This window comes from Anoplopoma fimbria, chromosome 13 (genome assembly GCF_027596085.1).
Source record: "Anoplopoma fimbria isolate UVic2021 breed Golden Eagle Sablefish chromosome 13, Afim_UVic_2022, whole genome shotgun sequence".
In the NCBI taxonomy this organism is placed as follows: Eukaryota; Metazoa; Chordata; class Actinopteri; order Perciformes; family Anoplopomatidae; genus Anoplopoma; species Anoplopoma fimbria.
In genome coordinates, this window is record NC_072461.1 from 12,878,053 (window position 1) to 12,898,397 (window position 20,345).

Genomic DNA, 20,345 nt, shown 5'->3' on the forward strand with positions numbered 1-20,345 from the left:
GAGACACATGAACCCGAACGTCATTTGGATTTCCAAGTACTTGGGACTTCCATAGCAGGCACAAGGCAGCAATAGTGATTATTTAGGCCATGTGTTTTTTTGGTGTCAACGATGCTCTGAACCCATCTGTTGGTATTTACATGGAGGTAAGCCCCTCCCCTCCTCTGACACATCCAGCCCGAGTGACGCAAATTAACAGAAAAGATCACACAATTTGTGTGCCTTTGGTGTGAACTCAGCGTTATAGTTTTTCTCTAGTATCACCTTCAGGACAAACCTTTTATTTTAACAATGTGAACCAATCCACTATACTCACTAGAGTATCAAATGTGGATTAATCTGCCAGTGAAAATAGTCTCCAACAAATGCACCATTTCCTCCTGTTTGAGAAACGTTGGCTAACAATGGAAGGTGTCATTCTGAGCAATATTAAGTGACTCAGTTGTAGGCCTTTCAGTGAATTGTGGACTATCCCAGAACACACTGTACTTTCCCACAATGCTCTGCCCACAGTCAACACCACAGGATCATAGTCTCCCTCTCTCTCTCCCCATCTCCCTCTTTCTCTGTGATGTTTCCATTTAATGATGGAGATACCAGCTTGGTCCCTCAAGGCTTTTAGACCAGATCAGGCTAGTTTTGGTTCAGCCAACCGTGACACACATGGGCACACGCCTCCAACTGTGTTATGCAATCAGCACATTGACCCCCTTGAGCGTGTGGCTCTGGAAAAAAAGGGGCTTTTTTATTGGAGAAATCTATTTATGAAGCAAAAACACATCGCACAGTGAAGCAGAGCCCTGACATGACATGAAAACTGACTGACTGGAACTGTTGAGAGGACATTAAAGGTCATCAGAGAGAGTTGGCATGTCCTCTCATAAAAAAGAAAAAAACAAATGGTAGTGGATGAGAGGTCAGGGTTGCCACTGTAAGGTTCATTATGGATAGGAAGGGATTTCGATTGATTTTCAGGTCAGATTTACATACCAGGACAAATATAATCCATACAAGGTCCTCACTAGTACAGTAAAATACATCTTTAAATATGTAAACTTGGCTTAGTCATAATGTTCTCTTAGGTTAAAGGGGCGGCACAACACAGACTGGTTCCTATGTAGCATAAGTTAAGTGTATTTATGATGCACCTTTTGTTTTTGATACCATTTTTCTTTCTCGATACTGATTTCTGAACTTGGCGAAAAAACGATTAGCAATCCGATACCATTGCGTTAAAAACAGAAATATACATTACAGCCTATTCTACTAACCCTGTAAGGATGTGATATGATTGCTATCACTGTTGTTTGGTCTGGCTCATGTTAAAACATTTGTAAAACGTGAAAAAATACATACAGAGAATATTACCATATTACCAACATTTTGATAGCTCTGGCGTGAACTTTATTTGTCTCCAAAAGGCAATTTGTTTTTGCAGCAAGAGATAGGTAAGAAGATAAGAAATATTTATTTGTCTGCACTTGTGGTAAAACAAGCATGGTCCCAATTACAAGATAAGAATAAAGAATAAGAATAAAATGATTTTCGGGACATAATGTTATACTATACAACATATGTTACAGACCGAATGTGAGAGTGGAAATACAAAAAAATCTAGTGTGTTCCAGTGAAGACTGTTGGCCAAATCTTTTTTAGACAATCATTAAAACATTTAGAATACCACAGCAAAAAACATCACATTGTTTAAACCCCCAATCAGGCAAATAAGATGTTTCTTTAATGCCAAAAATAACAAAAATCCACTCAAGTGTTTCCCGAAAATTCATCCTGCAGAGTACACGATCAAGGCAAGTGTCGTTTGTTAGTTCATGTCTGTATTAACAGCAGGACAATCAAGTGTTTGTTATCCAGACCGCTTAAGTTAGTTGAACAAGTGAACCCATTATGACGTCATCAGTACCGGTTACAAACTTACTGTAGTGAACGACACACTAGCGTGCTAACGGATTCTGTGTTTTTAGCTGAACTAGACCAAAGAAAATTCAGTTCAAACAGATCAGTGATCTTGTTTTGTCCACACTGTTCTCTGTGAAGTTTGCTGGAAGTGATGTAACGTAGCCCTGGTGTGTTTCAGGTGGAGAGAGCACTGCACTACTTCAAAATACATAACCTTTTAAATGCCACATTGCTTGTCAGCAACTGGTCATATGGTAGCTTAGGAGGAAATTTGGTTGTGTTGATCTGATTAACTTGGCATGCAGTTAAAGCCACAGTTCAACCAAGAAAACTCAACTCCTAGCATTTGCTCCTCTTGTTCTTCACCACTGTTTTAAAAAATGGAAATACTGTGAGTTAGCCCCCCCCCCTGCCTGAAAAAAATGGGCCTATTTGCGCTTTAAAAGTGATATATTTTATTTTTAAATCAGTGCTGTGCAGTTGATTTCATTTGTGCCGATTTGCAGAATGGTTCAATTTCAAAAAGTGACAGTTCATTGTTTCGAAAAACAACTGATAAATATTTAAAGAAACTTTAAATTGTTGAATTTGCGAACTGAATCTGGTTGATGTAATTGTGTTAGCGCACACACACACACACACACACACACACACACACACACACACAATCACACACACACACACACACACACACACACACACACACACACACACACACACGGGACAACAAAACACCTCCGGCCCATCCGCCAGGCCAAAGCAGACAACCCAGGGGAAATGCTGCATAATGTGTTTTAAATTGGGAGTTGTACTTAAACTAGAAGAAGGTTATGCAAGGGGAACACTTTGTTTTATGTATTTTATCGTTGTGAGATGAAAGTAGACTGAATATATGCTGCAGCTGAGTCTTCAGTGTGTGTGAAGCCTCGTGTGCAGCCAGCCGGCCGGCCAGCCTTTGCTGCAGTGGATCGTAGTCAGTGTGACTGTTGCCTCTGTTGGTCCTTTTGGGTCAGCGCTTTGTCGGACCACGAACATCAAATCAGGGAGCCCCGCTGGAGCCCGGAGCAGGCCGTATAGTTTATTTCCATGCAACAGTCAGACGAATGTGTGCATTTCCTTTTGATTGTGCAAATGAGACTGGAAATTTCTGCGCTGAGGTTGACCTTTGAAGAACAGCACGTGCAACAAAGTAGTCCAAGCTCAAAGGTTTCACGTGCTAGTTCTTTTCAGCCTAAGGCTTTAATTTCCAATAATTTGTGAAGTAAACAGATAATAAGATTTAGATGTTCACAAAGCATCTTTATCATTATGGCAATATAAAAAAAGGTCAAATCAAAGACGATGTCCCAAAGCCTATGCTTTGGAATTTAATCATTTTAGGGGGAAGGCCTGAAGAGGTAGTACATTTTTTGAGGACGCAAAGGGCTAATGCCATGAAATTTATCATTGATTTTAAGTCCTCAGAAATAATGAATGCAGGGTGAACTTATCAGTGAAATAAATAAATAATCAAACTGTCTATTTCAATATTTATTTATGTTAATTGTTGTTATTTGCTGCTTTGTTCTGCTGTAGCCTACAGAGAAGAGTTAGGGATGCATCTCCTTAACCACCAAAGGAAACACTCAAAAATAGACTAGGGGCATATTTTAACAGGGAACAGGCACCCTTCTAAAATGCGCTGCGGCGGTCTGGTGGAATCAGAAGGGTCTAGAGTGGCGGATCAGCTTGTCATCGCAGCCGGAAGCCGGCGCAGCTGCTAACCCAGGGAGGCATAGTAGTATTGGTGTCAGAATGCACCTAGGATAAATGCACATAGCCCTGCTCTGTATGATTGGAATAACATTATTTTTCATAGTCAAGTGATGGTGATTTACTCCAATGGTTATGATTGTGCGTATAGAGACAATCAAGTCCCGCCTTCATGGGAGGGGATGCCCTTTTGAGTTGCTGTGTGGAGCCCCTCAAAGAGCTGAGCCTTATTATTTACTATAAATGGTCATTGCCTGAAATGTACTAACATTATTAGATTTCAAACTTTCATTCAAGCTTCTATGAGGAACTTTGATTCCGTGTGGATTTTGGTGGTCCCTGTGGACAATAGTTGGAGTGTTTTAGGCTTTAAGATGAACTTTTATAGAAATAGCCAATCTTCTTGTAGATGGTCTTACTTATGTAGGTCATATAGAGGCATCAGTAATACATAAAGAATGTTTCATAAGTGTGACACAATTTGGGTGCCTCTGTACCTTCAAAGCAGTCTTGCAGTCTAACAGTGTAATTAATACAAAATAAATATATACCTACAATTCATAATAAGGGTTCAAAAATAGTCTGTTTATTTAGTTTAAGAAGAACACCCTAGCTAGTAAAAGGTGTATTTTTAATAACTGAAATATATCAATTGGCACAAAAAGTGCATGTGGTGGACTGGCAGATGCTTCAGGTTGCCAGCAGCATCAGGCTTCACTTGAACTCGCAGGAAGTTTGAGAACCTGAAGTTGCTTCAAACAGAGTCTTGTGACTGAGCATCATTCTCCTCTATTGCTGCCTCCTCTCCTCTGCTCCTACATCCAGCTTTCTTTCTCTCCTAATAACGCCCCCTTCTCTTTTTTGGTTTGTCTAGTCTACAATGACATCTTGGTGTCCGGGCGTGGAGACTCCTTTTTCATCCGGACCCACTTTGAGTACGAGAAGGAGACCCCTCAGAGCCTGGCCTTCAGCCGGGGGGACATCTTCAAGGTGGTGGACACCCTCTACGATGGCAAGCTCGGCAACTGGCTGGCAATCCGTGTTGGCAAGGACAAGCAGCTGCTGGAGAAGGGCATCATCCCCAACAAGAGCAGGTAGGCCATCAGTCGGTTCCTTTTTATGGACTACAACAACTATAAAGGTGTGTTCTTCAGAGGGCGGGAAAGGCCTCAGTATGCTTTAAAGAAAATGCTTGTCTAGTCATCTAACTGCATCTGAAACCACCTTTCCAATGGCGGAACCAGGTGGGTGCTTCATACAACACTCACCCATAAATTCTTCTTCCTCTCATGTTGGAATGGAAGCTACAGATATCTCTGCAACACAATACATAAATGTATTTGACATACATCAACACTGCAACCTTATTGCATTCTGTTGATAATGTTTTAAACTAAAATCCTGGCCTTACACGTTGCAACTTTGAATAGCAGGAAACCAAATAGAGAGAAAGGTTACTGTTACAGTGCTCAGGTCCTTAACATAACTGTAGAGAAATAACCTTAATCATATAAAGATACCCAAGTATGCATGTAAAATAAAATTGTCACAAGCAAGAGTGTAGTAGTCTGTGAACAGTCTCCTCTGAATCTTTCTCATTTACAAGCCTACTTTCAATGGCACAAAATTAGGAAGAAAGATGCACAGCACTGCTGCACTGCAGTACCAGTACTCTAACCGCCCCGGGAGGGTTGCTGTGATTACAGGTCCAGAGCCCTGAGGCAGAGTAAATCACTGAAATGAGACGACACATATCCCAGTGGTTTGCTTCGGTATGAGTCTTGTGTGTTTTAATTAACACCACACATTCACTCTGGGGGAAAAGAGTGTGTACTTTAAAATGCCAAGAGTTTGTTCAATTAATAGCTAAGTAGGTAAAGTTTATGTCTATAGCATTTATCTAAAGGACATGACACAAAGTTCTCCACAATCAAAGACATGAAGTTCAGGGTATATAAGATAAGATAAGACATACTTAATTTTCACGCAGGGAATTTTGTCTAGGGCTCCAAGCCATTGCATGACACAAAACACTTGCCAGCATCATTATCCACATGCAGGCATACAACATAGATGATACATACACTCATGTATAAACATGCTAAACACACGTCGACAATAGTTACAATTAATAAAATAGTACAACTAGGTGTGATCAGCACAGATAATATATAATCAAGTCACAATATATTAGTCTTCAATAAAATCATATCATATAATACTACTTGTTGCTATTTATTATGTTGATGGAAGATGGAATAAATTATAAACAATGAGAAAATGACCCTACTTATTGATTTATTACCCCAGTAAACATTGTAAACATGAGTTTCTGGTCTTAATCTGTAGTTTCAAGTCTTCTTCAATACAGCATGATGTTCATTAAGTAAATGATGGTCCATTTAGAGTCAAACAGACCATAAAGCAGGGTATGCTTTAGGGCTTGGCTACTTTGTGATTGCCGTTGTTTTTTTGTTTTCGTCTTACAACTTTGACCCCGTCAGTGTGTTTTCACTTCATGAACGGTAATAGTACATTTAAGTAACCAGCAAATGTCATATTCAGTGCTCGGTTGTATTTAGCTCCACCCTCTCGTGTCACTTCTAGTTGCTTAAAACCAAATTAACCCAGCTAAAAACCAAGATGGCAGCGGCCAAAATGCCCAACTCGAGGCACTGCACTGCACCATCATCAAAGCTACCACAATATAAATATAGAAAATACCAATTCAATAAAACTAAACAACAGGTGCGTCTTGAGTGTCCATACAGTGTCCTGATGCCCCATGTCTAGTCAGGCCATTATTGGGCTTATAACATGTAGTGTGAATTTAACATTAATTTAAGCCTGGAGTAGCAAGAACATCCAACAAACCCTGAAGAAGACCTCAGAGACCTGCTGGTCTGTAAGGCTGGAGCAGATCACTAATTTAGAGCTCCAGAAGTGATCAAAAGAATGTCGGATTGGATCCTGAAAATTGATGGAGACCTTTTAAGAAGTCTTTTCTTTCAACTTTTTCAAAAGCTGGATCACTTGTAAGCAATCCAGGATGGAGACAATTATAAAAAATAGCCTGAATGATATATCCACCTCAGCTTTAGAGACAATTGACCTGAGTTTAGCAATGTTTCTCAACTGAAAAGAAACCAAACAGGACGAGTCAAGTGCTGCACATGCAAGTGTGACATTGGGTTTTCGCTATGCCAAATCAGACTGGCAAACTTAGATATTTAGACAGTTCAGATCTGTGAATAACTCTATTGCATGTACAGTTTGACGCACTACAGAGCTTCAGAACTGGTTTCAACACAAATATGTATCCGAACAATGAATGGATAAGTGACAGTTCTCCCCATCAGAGCGGAGCAGATGGCCAGTGTCCAGAGCTCCCATAAAGCTGTCGCGGGCGATCGAGCGGACTTCTGGCGGTTGCGAGGCCAACGTTCTTTGAAGAGGAAGGACCTGAGGAAGAGCAGAGAAAACCTGAGCAGTCAGACACTGGCCACCCGCTTCCCAGCGTATGAGCGAGTGGTGCTCCGAGAAGGTGGGTGATTGTCTGAATACTGGGAAATGTAAAACATCCACTCAGTGAAGTTCAGGTCTCCGTCAGGTTTGTCTCCTTCTCCCCTGACAAACAAATAAGAGTTGAATGTCATTTGTCTCACACTGCTCCAGGGATTTATTCATCTGTGACTTGCCTAATTTTGGTTTATAATAACATAACAGGTATGGAAGTCTGCATTTTCTCCAGTTCAAAATTACCTTTCTATTGAAACTTTTCAATGGATTTAAGTTTTTGAGCCACGACAAAGACCAGTATGTGGCCTGCAACAGACTACGTAAAACACGTTTGTAGCCTAGCTGATTGCTGGACAAGCCTTTTGCTACTGAAGCGGTTGTTGATCACTTTCGGCCCCCACCGTACGGTTAAAAGGAGTGAGGACTCAGCATTCAGTAAAATAGTTTTTCAAACAGTATGAAGCACCACAACCACGAGAGGTCCTTAAGCATAGTCATAAAAGAGCACCAAAAACTATTAAACTGATTGGTTTTGTAGTATGCAAGATTAGCCCTGGACAGACAGACGGACAGAGACACGCACACACAAACCAAATGCATCATCTCCCCTCTGGTTTAAGCCTGGCAGAGATTCAAAAACACCTAAAAACTCACGTTTGGTTCAGTGCTCTGGTTTTGCAGTTATAAGGACAGAGAAAGACCAATGAGTTAGTCTCCATTTGTAGTGCATAGACAGTCCACAGGCTGTGAACGGTTCAACAGTCTGGTCACAATCCATCGTCCAGTCTCAGATTTCAGATGTTAGACAGCCTCTGAATCTTTTTCTCCCCAGGCTCTGACTGACAAAAAGATGCTCTTCTGAGATCTAAAATAGGGACCATCTAGATCACATAGGTGGATTGTGTATTGAAATATAGTTTTCCATAGGCTCAACCGTCATGGTTTTCCTGTCCTTCGTGATTACTGGCTTAAAGAATGTACATGACTTACTCAAAACATATTTAACCAGATATATTCTTAGGAAAGTGACCACATAGCCACCAAACCAACATGCATTAATATTGAGCATGGTCATAACCAGAACCTTATACTTTTAGATTGGAACAATGGCTTGGCTAATATTATCATCTGAATTAAGCCATTCACAGATATATTCTATCAGAAAATATGTTGGTCAGTAAGTAACAAGACATGTACAGTACAATGTCAAAGTGTGTTTGATGTCATTTAGAAATGTCATAGTTTAACCTGTTTCCATGTCTCCACTACATAGTTTGTCCTCCAGAGAGAACTGTTTATTTTTACTCTGTAAATTGTCCTCCTCAATACGTGTCTTGTTTATGTAAAAAAATCGGAAAGATACATCGAAGTATGTTTGTTTTCTAACTCTCAAATATAGATAATATTTGTATCAGCCACAGAATCTTCGTATTGGTCTGGTTCTGTTTAAGACCAGTTGACTTTCAGTGAAACAGACTTGAAACCGTATCAGCATGTGTATGTCGGATCTCCAGAACTGGCCGTCAGTGTGTAAATGATGTAAATGTTCTAAACTGTAGGCAGCATTGTAATCAACAGTGTGTCGTTGCAGCTGGTTTCCGGCGTCCCGTGGTGCTGTTCGGCCCCATCGCTGATGCTGCCAACGAGAAACTTGCCTCTGAATTGCCCGACCTGTTTGTTGTTGCCAGTGAGTCTCTTTTTGTTGATGTGTTTGTATGTGAAAGTCTTCCTTGCCCAGTGAGTAGATTTACGACTATTGCTCCTATATAACCTCTCCATTTTTTCTGTGTTTTTATGTTAGAAACCGAACCGAAAGACGCCGGATCTGAGAAGTCCTCGGGAGTGGTTCGCCTGAACACCATCCGACAAATCATTGAGCAGGTGCCCACTCACGAGCAAACACACATACACACACTAATTTCATGTCATATCCAATATATATTCATTTTGGGAATGACATTTTATCAATCTGTATCTATAAAATTGTAGATTTTAAAGTTAAAACAACCTGCAATATACCATAACCAACCTCTGAACATCGGTGATCTGTGTTCCATTAGTGGTTTAGGTTGACAGTTAGTTTGTTAAGCACTTTTATTCTATTTTCTTTTATAATTCTCAAGATCGTTTTAGCAAAAGACACTTGAGAGCAAAGCTAATAAAAATAAAGGTGCTAAATAGAACCATATAGGTTCTTAGGCTTGTTCCCGTAAGAGAGCCCCTTTTTGGTTCCTGGCAGAACATTTTATAAGGGTTTCCAGTTGGAACCAATTCAAAGGGTTATACCCAGAAGCATCAATGATGGTTCCACCAAGAACCTCCTATGAGAGGTTCTACAGAGAACCCTTCTATGGTGTAATGGTTCCACCCCAAAACCTCATTGGAGATTTTCTCCAATCTCCAAAGAGAACCTTTGCACCTTCGAATGGTGCCAACAAGAACCCGACCAGGGGGTTCCAATGGGTACCCTTTATATTTAAATGGTTTCATCTAGAGCCCACTCAAGAGGTTCTACCGACAACCCTTTGACACAGTTTTTTGGGGTTTCTGGTCTGCAAGGAACTCTTTATTCAAAAAAGGGTTCTTTGGATAAAAAAAGGATGGTTTCTTTTCTTGCCAAGAAACTCTTCCTTCAAGAAAGGAACATTTATACTGAGAGTAAGACAGAGAGACAGTATACTAGTCCAAGATCCCAGCAGCAGCAGCTGTGGATGACAAAAGCATTATGAAAAGGAAGAGATAAGTTCCTGTTCGGAACACAAGCTAATCTGCGGCATGAACTCGTAATGCAATGTCTTTGATTTGATATGTCCTGGCTTATGCACATTATACTTGAAGCCAGAGTGCGGGTGCTCCGAGCTCTTGGTTTGTAGAAGATATTGATGCGGTTAAAGGAAGCGCATTGAATAATTTACAATAAAGGGAAAGGGATACAGCTCTGTTTGGCAGTAGAAACTCCGGGCTAGCTGCTGCTGTCCTTTCTGCTATATTTCATTTTTTCTCATTAAGGTCTTCTTCTATTAATGAAAAATAAGTAGTCTCAGACTACGGTACCTCCATAGACTAAAATAAGAGTATCTACTTCAGACCTTCATATTAAACATTGAAACCCTAATAATCAAGTTCAAGTTTTCTTTATTGTCATTCCAACTTTATGCATATGAAAATATACATGATATTAAGACAGCATCTCTTGATAAACATTTATTAGCATACAAAAAACGATAGTTCCTGTGGAAATTCAGCAGCTCAGCAGTACGGGTTCCATTCTAACTCCAATGTTTCAGCGACAGTCCAGACTTCACTTTCCCTTGGACCATCTTCAGCTACTGGTCATACCAGACACAATATGGCTGTAGCAGCAAAACTACTCAGCATTTTTGAGCTTATCAATTCAACTTTTCATCTGCATGAGGACAGTCAATTGTTGATGCATCATGAGGCCTTAAAAAAAAGAAAGCTTTTGTAATACAGCCTTCATACCAAAAACCTGTCCCTTCGCCACACAGGACAAGCACGCTCTGCTGGACGTGACGCCCAAGGCGGTGGACACCCTGAACTACACCCAGTGGTACCCCATTGTCATCTTCTTCAACCCAGACAGCAAGCACGGCATCAAGGCCATGAGACAGAGGATCGTCCCCAACTCCAACCGCAGCGCCCGCAAACTCTACGAACAGGCCGTCAAACTGAGGAAGACCTGCTCACACTTATTCACTGGTACAGTCCACACACGTAGTCCGGGTGTGATTCACAGAATAGTAGTGCTGTAGCTGTAGCTTTATATATTTGCTGTTGATTTGAGTGTGTATGCTGAGGTTGGATGGTTTTCTTATCCAGCCACCGTTGATCTGAACTCTGCCAACGACGCCTGGTACGGTGGCGTCAAAGACTCTATCAGAGAGCAGCAGATGCAGGCTGTGTGGGTTTCTGACGGCAAGGTAAATAAACACACACACACACACATCCATTTCAGAGGCTTCCGCCATGAACTTCCATCAAGGATAACCAGGGAATTAAATCCCCCATGTGAAACATTTTCAATGTAATAAAAGCATCTTTTAATTTTTAATTATCCTGATGAATAAACTTTTTTTTGAAAATTGGTGCAATCTGGGTGTTACCTTTGCCCTATTACTGTCTGCCCCGATGGAGATACAAGGTTTTTTTTAATTCTTCACATGGTGGCTTTAAAGCTGCATTAGAGATTCCTTGGCTCTGATTGGCTGTTATCCAACGGACGTGATGGAATCCTGCAAAAGCTGTAAGAAGCCCTAAAAGGAACCTGATTTTTTTCAAAGATTATCTTTCTCATGTACTATTGTCAAAATGTATTGATAGTTTGAGCATTAATGACAAAAAAAGTTTAACCTCAGTTAATTGTTCAAATATGAGACATCTACGCCTCACTGTGATGTAGAACAGATTGTGTAAAACTCAAAGTGTAAAGTCAAGCAGAGCCACTTTGACTCCAGCTCTCAGCAATGACACTGGGGACTGAAGTGTTCTCACACTTTGATAGGAATGATGGTCAAAAACTACCCAGGCTGTAAAAGGAGCATGTGGGGTTAAAGCGGAGGGGTCTTTGGTTTCCTTATGTGTTTCTGTTATTTTGTCCACACCATTTGTATCAATGAGGGAAGGCTAAATTACACTCTGAACATGAGAAGGGGGTTATATCTGAGGATTGTTGTATTAGACTGCATTAGTTTTAGTTGGTATTCAGTCTCTGTAGTCTGTAGTGCACTTACTGCCCTTCTATCTTCCTGTCGCCTTCATAGCAGCCACCCATGCGTGCGCTCTGAGCATGCTCACTGTGTGTCTTCCTACTTCCTACCAGTAGTGCTCTACAGCTCGGCTCTGTTTGTTTTTCTTTCTTCTCTCTTGTTCTTGTGCTATCCGTCTGTCCTTCCTTCCTTCCTGTACACCCAAGATCCATCATGTGTCTCTTTTAGCTGGAGGGAGTAGAGAGTGATCTGGACTGCCAGGACGTGGAGCGCCTGTCCTTCCTGTCCGCCATGTCCGCAGACTACCTCAGCATGGACAGCCGGCTGACCTCCGACCTCGATGACACAGCCGACGAGGGCGGGGCCTACACCGACAACGAGCCTGACGCGGAGATGGTTCACATCTCCGCCATCAGCCGCTCATCAGAGCCCGTCACGGCCGAGGAGGTCAGAGTCAGGCACGCACTAACACACACACATGCACACACACACACACACAGACACACATTGTGACATCCATGCTACTGAAAACTGTTTATTAATATGTTTATACTGACCTTAGGGCAGTAGTGGAAAGAAAATATACTCACCCAAGTACTGTAGTAAAATGTTGAGGTACTTGTACCTCACTTAGCATAGGTTGGAAGATATAAAAGGTGTAGAAAGTACACAGGTATGAAAAAAGTACACCTGTATGAATTAAAATGAGTCGGGCAACCGTAAATTATTATCGTGATATGTTCTCTTGCATTATGTTGTTTTTGGTGAGAAACATCAATAAATCCTGTTTGTTTGAAGGACATGCTTTCACAGCAACATCGAATAGATTTTAGAGAGGGAAATAAGATCTGTTTAACTCCCTAACACAACATCTAAGCAGTTATTATACAGCATTAAAACTACTAATGCCAAGATTTGTTTTTAATTCAAAGAGGTTTTTAAATAGAAAATAAATATTTATTTCTTATTCATTTAAATGTTGTGTTTTCTGCAAATACCTACAGAAGAAAATAACAAATTAAAAGATAACATTTTTAATTTTTAACATTGACTTGAGAGAAAGCATTTCTATTGACATTTAAGGAAAAACAAATATACCGTGAAATATAATGTGTAACCGTCAGGGCTTCAAAATGATACCGTGATATATATATTTTAGGCCATACCACCCGGCCCTAGTTCTAAAATGCTTTGAACAAACTGGTGTCATCTAAAAGCAGAACTGTTTGTAGGGCTTATAAATGGCCACCCTCGTAAGGTGAAAATACAGGCGTCAAAAAGAAGGCTGACTCATACAAATGGAATTAATGCTGCATGCGTACAAACGTTTTTTCCTAGAAGACATTCATGATGTTGCACTTGGAAAACAAAAAGCGACATATGCTGTTTGTGCAAAATATGAAAATCTGCAAAGTAAGTAGTAACAGTGACTGTCAGATGAAATGTAACGGAGGACAATATTTCCCTCTGAAAGGTGTTGGCGTAGAAGGCATCATAATATAAAGTACAAGTACTGCAAACGTTTTTTAATGAAGCACCTTTCAACAGCAAGGGACTTCAAAATGCTTTACATAAGACATAAAAGACATTAAAACACAATATAAAAAGATATATATATAAATAGGATTTTAGAAGTAATCAAATAAATTTGATAAAAAAGATTAAAAAATAAGCTAAAATTGAATCAAACAGAATAAACAGTGCAATATATGAAGAAATAGCCTTACATTTGTTTTAATAAAATCCAGGTGCAAACAAAAAAGGTTGTCAAGTGCTGTCAAGACTAAAGCAACTGTGAAGTGCTATATTATGGTATTTATTTGTTTAACACACGGGCTGATGCAGACCTTAGTTTAACTATCAGTGTGGTGCTGCCATCTGTAGTGCAGGCAGGAGATTACAGCTTTGAGTCCGCAGTGATTGGACAATCCAGCCATCAGTAGCTGTGCAGCTGTTGTATAGTTAACCATGAAATGAGGTAACAGCATCTTTAAAGTCTGTATCCACAATCTATTGCATTTACATCTATAATACATAGTAATACATCAGAATTTATTCTGTACAGAAAAATAATATCTCTAGAAGCAAGTGAGAAAAAAATAATCCGATCTAGAAATGTTTTTCTCTCATGTTTGTCACTCAAGAACGGGGGAAAAAGTTCTTGCCAGAATAATCTTTATTGTTATGTGAACCAAGTAGGTTGGTTAAAGTTTGATAAAGATAATTATTTTATTTTTTTTGCCAGGATTCTTTTTCTAAATTACCTTTTTTTTTTGCTATGTAAACAGGTGAATAAAAATGGATTTTGTAAGGATCACTTTTAATGTACATAACTTGCCAACACGCAGTATATGTACTATATGTTTAAACTGCATCAAGAAATTGAAACGTCACTGGAAGAAAACAAATGTCTTTAATCATATTTAGAGCATATGGTTGTGGTGCACTTCAGCCCCCCTGTGTCGAAATTAGAATGACGGCAACAAAAACTGCTGCTGACAACAAAAAAAACTGTTTTCATAGATAAAAAGTCAGGTTAATTGGTACACATTTGCAAACTGAGGAGGACAGAAAGAATCAGAAACATATGTTGAAGATCCTGTCTAGACAACACAATAAAAACAGGTTTGCATTTAAAAGTTTGTTCTTGGAAAATCAAGACTTCAGTTCAGTCAAGACAAGTTTCCCTTTCAGGGCTGAGGTTTTCTGGGACAAATGCTTACTAGATATTAAAAAAAAAATCTTAAAAAAAAAAGTAACTGGAGGGTGACAAGGAGTAACGGTATGCAAAACACCAACCGACCCCCCTATTGTGTGTGTGTGTGTGTGTGTGTGTGTGTGTGTGTGTGTGTGTGTGTGTGTGTGTGTGTGTGTGTGTGTGTGTGTGTGTGTGTGTGTGTGTGTGTGTGTGTGTGTGTGTGTGTGTGTGTGTGTAGATCTTGCGCAGGTACAGTCCAGACATTAGGAGTCGCATGAGGAAAATCAGCAGCCGTGAAGTCCTCAACAGGTCCAGCTCTCCACCTGTCTTCTTAGCAGACAGCAAGGTGAGGACACACACCAACAGCTACAATATAATACAGAATAAGAATTAAAGTTCAATCAATATTAATGAACATGAGCTACTATCTCTCCGAACCAGAAACTAGAGAAGTAAGTCTCAAATGTGCGATGTCATCAAGTAAGACAGTGAATGGAAACTGATTTAAAAACAAAAACAAATGTATACCCAAGATAGCTTTATTCTAATGTAGAATTATGCATGTACACCATATACTCAGAACCTTCCCCTGGGTTCGTTCAGTGTCATCTAAACAACTTTCCCAATTGTTGTTCTACACTTTATTCTTGATGACTTCAAATTTGATTTTGTTCTACACTTTATTCTTGATGACTTCAAATTTGATTTTTAGCACAATAGTTTTGGATTTGGGGTAAGAGTTGTGAACAGAAAGAACAGTCGTCCAAAACTGACCATTTTGCTGGGGTGTATAACTGACAAAGTACTGTATGTAAGAGTCCAACATCCTCCACTCTTCCATCTCACATAAAAAAGTGTTTTGTTATATGTAAATCATAGGTGGTATAATTTCTCAGTAACAAACGGTAAGTATGTCGACATGCATCTGACTCTGTCCTCCACATGCACCCTGGCAGCTCTTTACCTCCACTGAGAGGAGCAAACTGGCCTTCCCTTTGAGGAACGGCCTGATGTGGAGGAAGCACTCTCGCTGCGGTTCAGACTCCTCCGCCGTCAGCTCATTGGACCAGATGGGTACCCAGAATTCCCCTCAGTTATTGGTACATGGTGGTGGGCTCGTGTATAGCAGTGGTGTTCAATCTTAAGCTGTGTAGAAGGTTTTCATTCCAACAGCACTTCCCAGCAGCTGATATCAAATAGTATTTATCTCTCTCCAAAGTGAAGAGTGAACGCTGTTGAGAAGCTGCGGTTTGGTTGGAAACATTTAAAACAACACTTTTTATAGTGCTTTCATCTCTGATAGCCAATGTTTTGACCGTAGCTTCAAACTCTGTTACACAGTGTCGTTTTACATACTAGTCTACTAAATCTAGTAGTGTTTGTGGAATGTGTAAATTGTATGAAAACGTTGTAGAATTTTTAGTGAATAGTTTCATCTGTCCAGAAAGAACCAAAACATTATTTTAGTCCTTTTCTACTGCAAGAACTTAATGGGAACATAAATCACATTTCATTTTGCTCAAATTTCCACAAATTTACTTTAAAGTGTTCAAAGGTGCAATGTGTAAGATCTGGCCAGGATTTTAGTTCAAAAACTGAATGTGAAGAGGTTACAGTGTTGATGTCTATGTATTGCCTTGCAGATATATCTACTGATATGATCTGATATGCTAACCAGCTAGCCACGGACCCTCCTCTATTGTAATACCACTTGTACCTCAAGAGGCTATAAAGCGTCACGGTAGCATCCAGTCTATCCTCAGTCCAACATGAGAGGACAAAGAAAGGTAGGGGTGGAAGGTACAGGGCCTGTGTACGTGTGATTACTTTGGAGAGACGGAAGGGACTTCAGTTAGCAGTTTGCTAAGCGCAAACCCCAGAGCCGTGGGGTCTGATCCTGGCGGGAGTGCCCCTTCCTTCACTGGATCAGCAAACTTAAACAGGCCCTATTATGTTATTTTCCGGATGCATATTTTTATCTCAAGTTTTCTTGAGAGGGTAACTCTCCCCCTCAGAAGCGTGGACTTCAGGTTTTACACTCTATGGACCTTTTACATTTAAAAATATATATAACACACTATAGGAGAGGGAAAAAGTGGAAAAGCATAATAGGGCCACTTTAAAGTTGCTGCCATTACACAGGTTAGGCCCAGCGCCCTCTCCAGTCCCCTATTGACTCCCAATGCTGCTCTGCTGACTGGGCTTCTGTCTCCTGGAGCTCTACTCCCAGCTGTGAAGTTTCCTGGCCACATGGAGGACCAAGGTGGGCGTGTAATCTCCTTTTGTTTTGCCATTTTGGAGTTAATCCATTTGACTAACTGTGAAGGCGTACATGGAGCGTACAGCCTCTGGTTAGTGTCATAGTAAACACACAGATGGAATATAATAGTGTTATTATGACCGTCACTCTGAGTTTCAGCAGTTTGGTTGACATTAGAGTATTCTTGCAATGCTGCTAGTTAGTGGTTGGCCTTTTTCTTGTATAACATATCACTGTAAATTTAGATTGTATGGACCAAATAGTAGAGGTGAAATGCTGCCCCCTATTTGTTTGGAGTGTGTGGCCAGATCGTACACATTGCACATTTAATGGAAAAATGAGTAATTACTCATTGTTGTTGCTGCCTCAAGATGTAGAAGAACTTTGATTTGGTTGCTGCACCATCCCCTCACAGTAATGTGGGTATGTATTTACTTGTTTGCTCTAACGATGCTAATGTGGATAGAAGCCATTGCAATCTGTCTGGAAGTTTAGACACCTTACTGCACTTCTAACCATCATATCTTGCCGTCTCACTAGCACCAACAGACAGCTAATTCTTCTATCAATTATTTTGTTTTAGCCATTTTTTCCAGGTTTGTTGAAGACCAAGTGTTTTTTTCCCCAGTGTAGTTTTGCGGGACATCCTAGGATACCCTGAGGTGTTACTGGGATTACAGGGCTAAATAATCCCTCCAGCATTTACTGTCATCAAAACCAAGGAAAACAGTTTGGACAAACAATCCAATTTAGACAAACTGAATGTATCCCTCAGTGGGAGTACCTGCTGCAGTAAACCCAGAGGTCAGAGTAGTTTCAGGTATTACATACTCAGTATGGAGCACGGTGGCTGCATTATGGAGTTTCTGCTTAGTTTCTGTTACATGGTTTTGTTTATTATCAAAGAACTGAGTAACGCCATGTGTTCCGGCTCTAACGCTTCCCCTCCTTGGTCAGGTCAAGCTGTCTCTGAGGGACGATCCGGGCTCCGCCAACCCGCACCATCACCACCGTCAACACCACCCCCGCCCCCAAGCTCCAGCCGGAGTTACGACTCCCCCCAGCAGCAGCCCCGCCAGCAGCAACAACGACCCTCCTCCCCTCATCTCCCGTTCTTCCGCCGCCTCATCGGCCCCGCCGCCCCTGCCTCCGGCTCACCACAAACTGTGGCCCCCGGGAGTGCCCCAACCCCCCGCCGCGCCAAAGCCTGGCGGTTGTGGGACCATGGCGGAGACTGCAGTTCGCTCGCCTGCGGCCCCGCCCGGAGCAACCGTGGCGGCCTGTAAGCAGCAGGGGGAGGCGGCGAGGGACAACCCCGTGGAGGATCCGTCCTTGAGGTCCTTCCTGGGGAAGATCAAGGCCTTCGAGAAGATGGACCACTTCGCCCGAGCCCAGAGGTTGCTCGAACTGCAGGAGGCGCAGAACGCCAGGGTGGGCATAGCTCAGTGTTATGATTTTTTGTCTGTAGTTAGTATCAGGAGGGGTATTACACAAAACAGAGGGAGGCTCATAGATCAGTTCTGTAGGATTCAACAAAATGGTCACTTTGCAGATGTACCTCTTTAGAGCATATACCAGCCCATGTTGTCGTTGTTCTAACAAGTACAGCACTCTAGATGCTAAGGGAGGGTGAAGTTTATAGCAATTAGATAAGTATGGTAATGAGACATTATTCTCTTGGCCAATCCCGATATGTCTTTCATACTTTGTTGCATTAGTGACTTAATCAAAATGGCTCATCGCATAGAGAGCAAAATGCAGACCAGAGTATTTTTGACCATGATTTGCGTGATTGCATGATTTGAGAAAAAAAGGCATTCATGTAGGACATCAAATCTTGAGGGATGTGGTCTGGAACACACTGTTATATGATTAAACCTTAGGTGGCACATTATTAATGATTTCATTAAAAGAGTGTTCCACTACAGAGTCCCAAAAAACCCCAAAAGAGGAAATAATTGTTAAGGGATATTAGATATCCAGCACAACCAAAGACATAAGAAGTGGAGTCGTCCACCGTGTAGTTGGTGAACTAAGGTTTTGAAACCTCGTGTTCGGCATTTTGGCCATCGACATTCACCACCAACGCTGAGTAAACGTATATATTTTTAGGCGACCAAAATGTTACAAATGACTTTCATGAACTGAAAACACTGTGAAAGGGTTAAAGTTCTAAGGCAAAGTCTGGACAACACGCAGACCGTTGAAATGCTGTGGTAGCAACCTGTCAATCACAGAAAGCCTGCCCTAAAGCATACCCTGCTTTATGGCCTATTTGACTCTAAATGGAGCATGATTTACTAAATGAACATGATGCTGTATTGAAGAACACTTGAAACTAGAGATTGAGACCATAACGATGTTAACTGAGGGAATAAATCAAGGCATTTTCCAAGTGTTTACGATGTTAACTGAGGGAATAAATCAAGAGAGAAGTAGAGTCATTTTCTCATAGACTTCTTTTTTTTTTTTTTTTTTAAATCTTTGCACAATCTCTCATTTTAAAAAGATATTTTCCACTTTCTAACAAGCTATGTTTTATTACTGCATACCATGTTATTCTTTTCTTTACAAATAATCTTTTCTTCAGTTATATGTCAGTCTTATCTGACAAAATGTTTTCAAAAATATGATACTTATAGATAGTTTTATAGCATCTTTCAAAAACAAGATAGAAAGGACTTTACAAAAAAAGTAAACTAAAATCCAAAACATTAGATATAAAACAAGATTGAATAATAAAACAAATACAACCAGATGTGAAAAAAGCTAGTGAGTTCAATAGACCTGTGTTCAGGAAGTATGACATCTTCATCCATGTTAAAAAGATTTAGTTAAAACAAGAATATTTGAGCAGATTCTATTTACTTATCCAGTCATGGTGGCAGTGATAGCCTGTGGTGATGTCGTGATTATTCCAATCTTTTCGTTTTTGCATTGACTTTGTATATGATCGGCCCCACGAAAAGCTTGCTTTGCGTTCTCTGTAAACACGGCATAAGGTCAAACAAATTTAAAAGGACTCAACTTCTTGGAAGCATGAATATTCCCAGTAAACTTTATGACAATCCACAAAATTATTTAAAAAAAAAAGCCAGATATTTGGTAGGTCATTTGGATATTTCGCCCAAAAGAGGGAAAAGAAAAAAAGCTTCTAAGAGGCTGATAATAAGGATGGTTCATCTTGTGAGGATCATGAATGAACTGAGTAAAAGTCATGATGATAATCTGCTTTACAGACTACGATATGTCTTGTATGAATTTATTTTCTTATTCTTAATCTTTTTTTTTTCTTTCTTTAATCAACTTATTTTTGTTCCCAGCTGGAAATTGCTCAGAGGCACCCGGACATCTACGCTGTTCCTCTGAAGACAGCCAAGCTGGATCACAGTCGCCCGCAGCCTATCGGGTAGGCTCACTACTGCCATACGACCGTTTCCAAGCTCCGCTGTGAGTGTGTTCTTCAGCACGA

At 40.5% G+C, this 20,345-nt stretch overlaps 1 protein-coding gene across 1 annotated transcript in view; it reads left to right on the plus strand.

The window, feature by feature from the left end:
* Window positions 1-20,345, plus strand: part of LOC129100842 (tight junction protein ZO-2-like) — a 79,530-nt gene that overhangs the window by 54,359 nt on the left and 4,826 nt on the right. Inside the window, exons 13-22 of the mRNA XM_054610361.1 lie at window positions 4,544-4,763; window positions 7,029-7,213; window positions 8,780-8,875; window positions 8,990-9,069; window positions 10,698-10,908; window positions 11,029-11,129; window positions 12,144-12,362; window positions 14,852-14,959; window positions 17,831-18,304; window positions 20,197-20,282. Coding sequence (XP_054466336.1) covers window positions 4,544-4,763; window positions 7,029-7,213; window positions 8,780-8,875; window positions 8,990-9,069; window positions 10,698-10,908; window positions 11,029-11,129; window positions 12,144-12,362; window positions 14,852-14,959; window positions 17,831-18,304; window positions 20,197-20,282 — 1,780 coding nt within the window. The remainder of the gene's footprint in view (window positions 1-4,543; window positions 4,764-7,028; window positions 7,214-8,779; window positions 8,876-8,989; window positions 9,070-10,697; window positions 10,909-11,028; window positions 11,130-12,143; window positions 12,363-14,851; window positions 14,960-17,830; window positions 18,305-20,196; window positions 20,283-20,345) is intronic.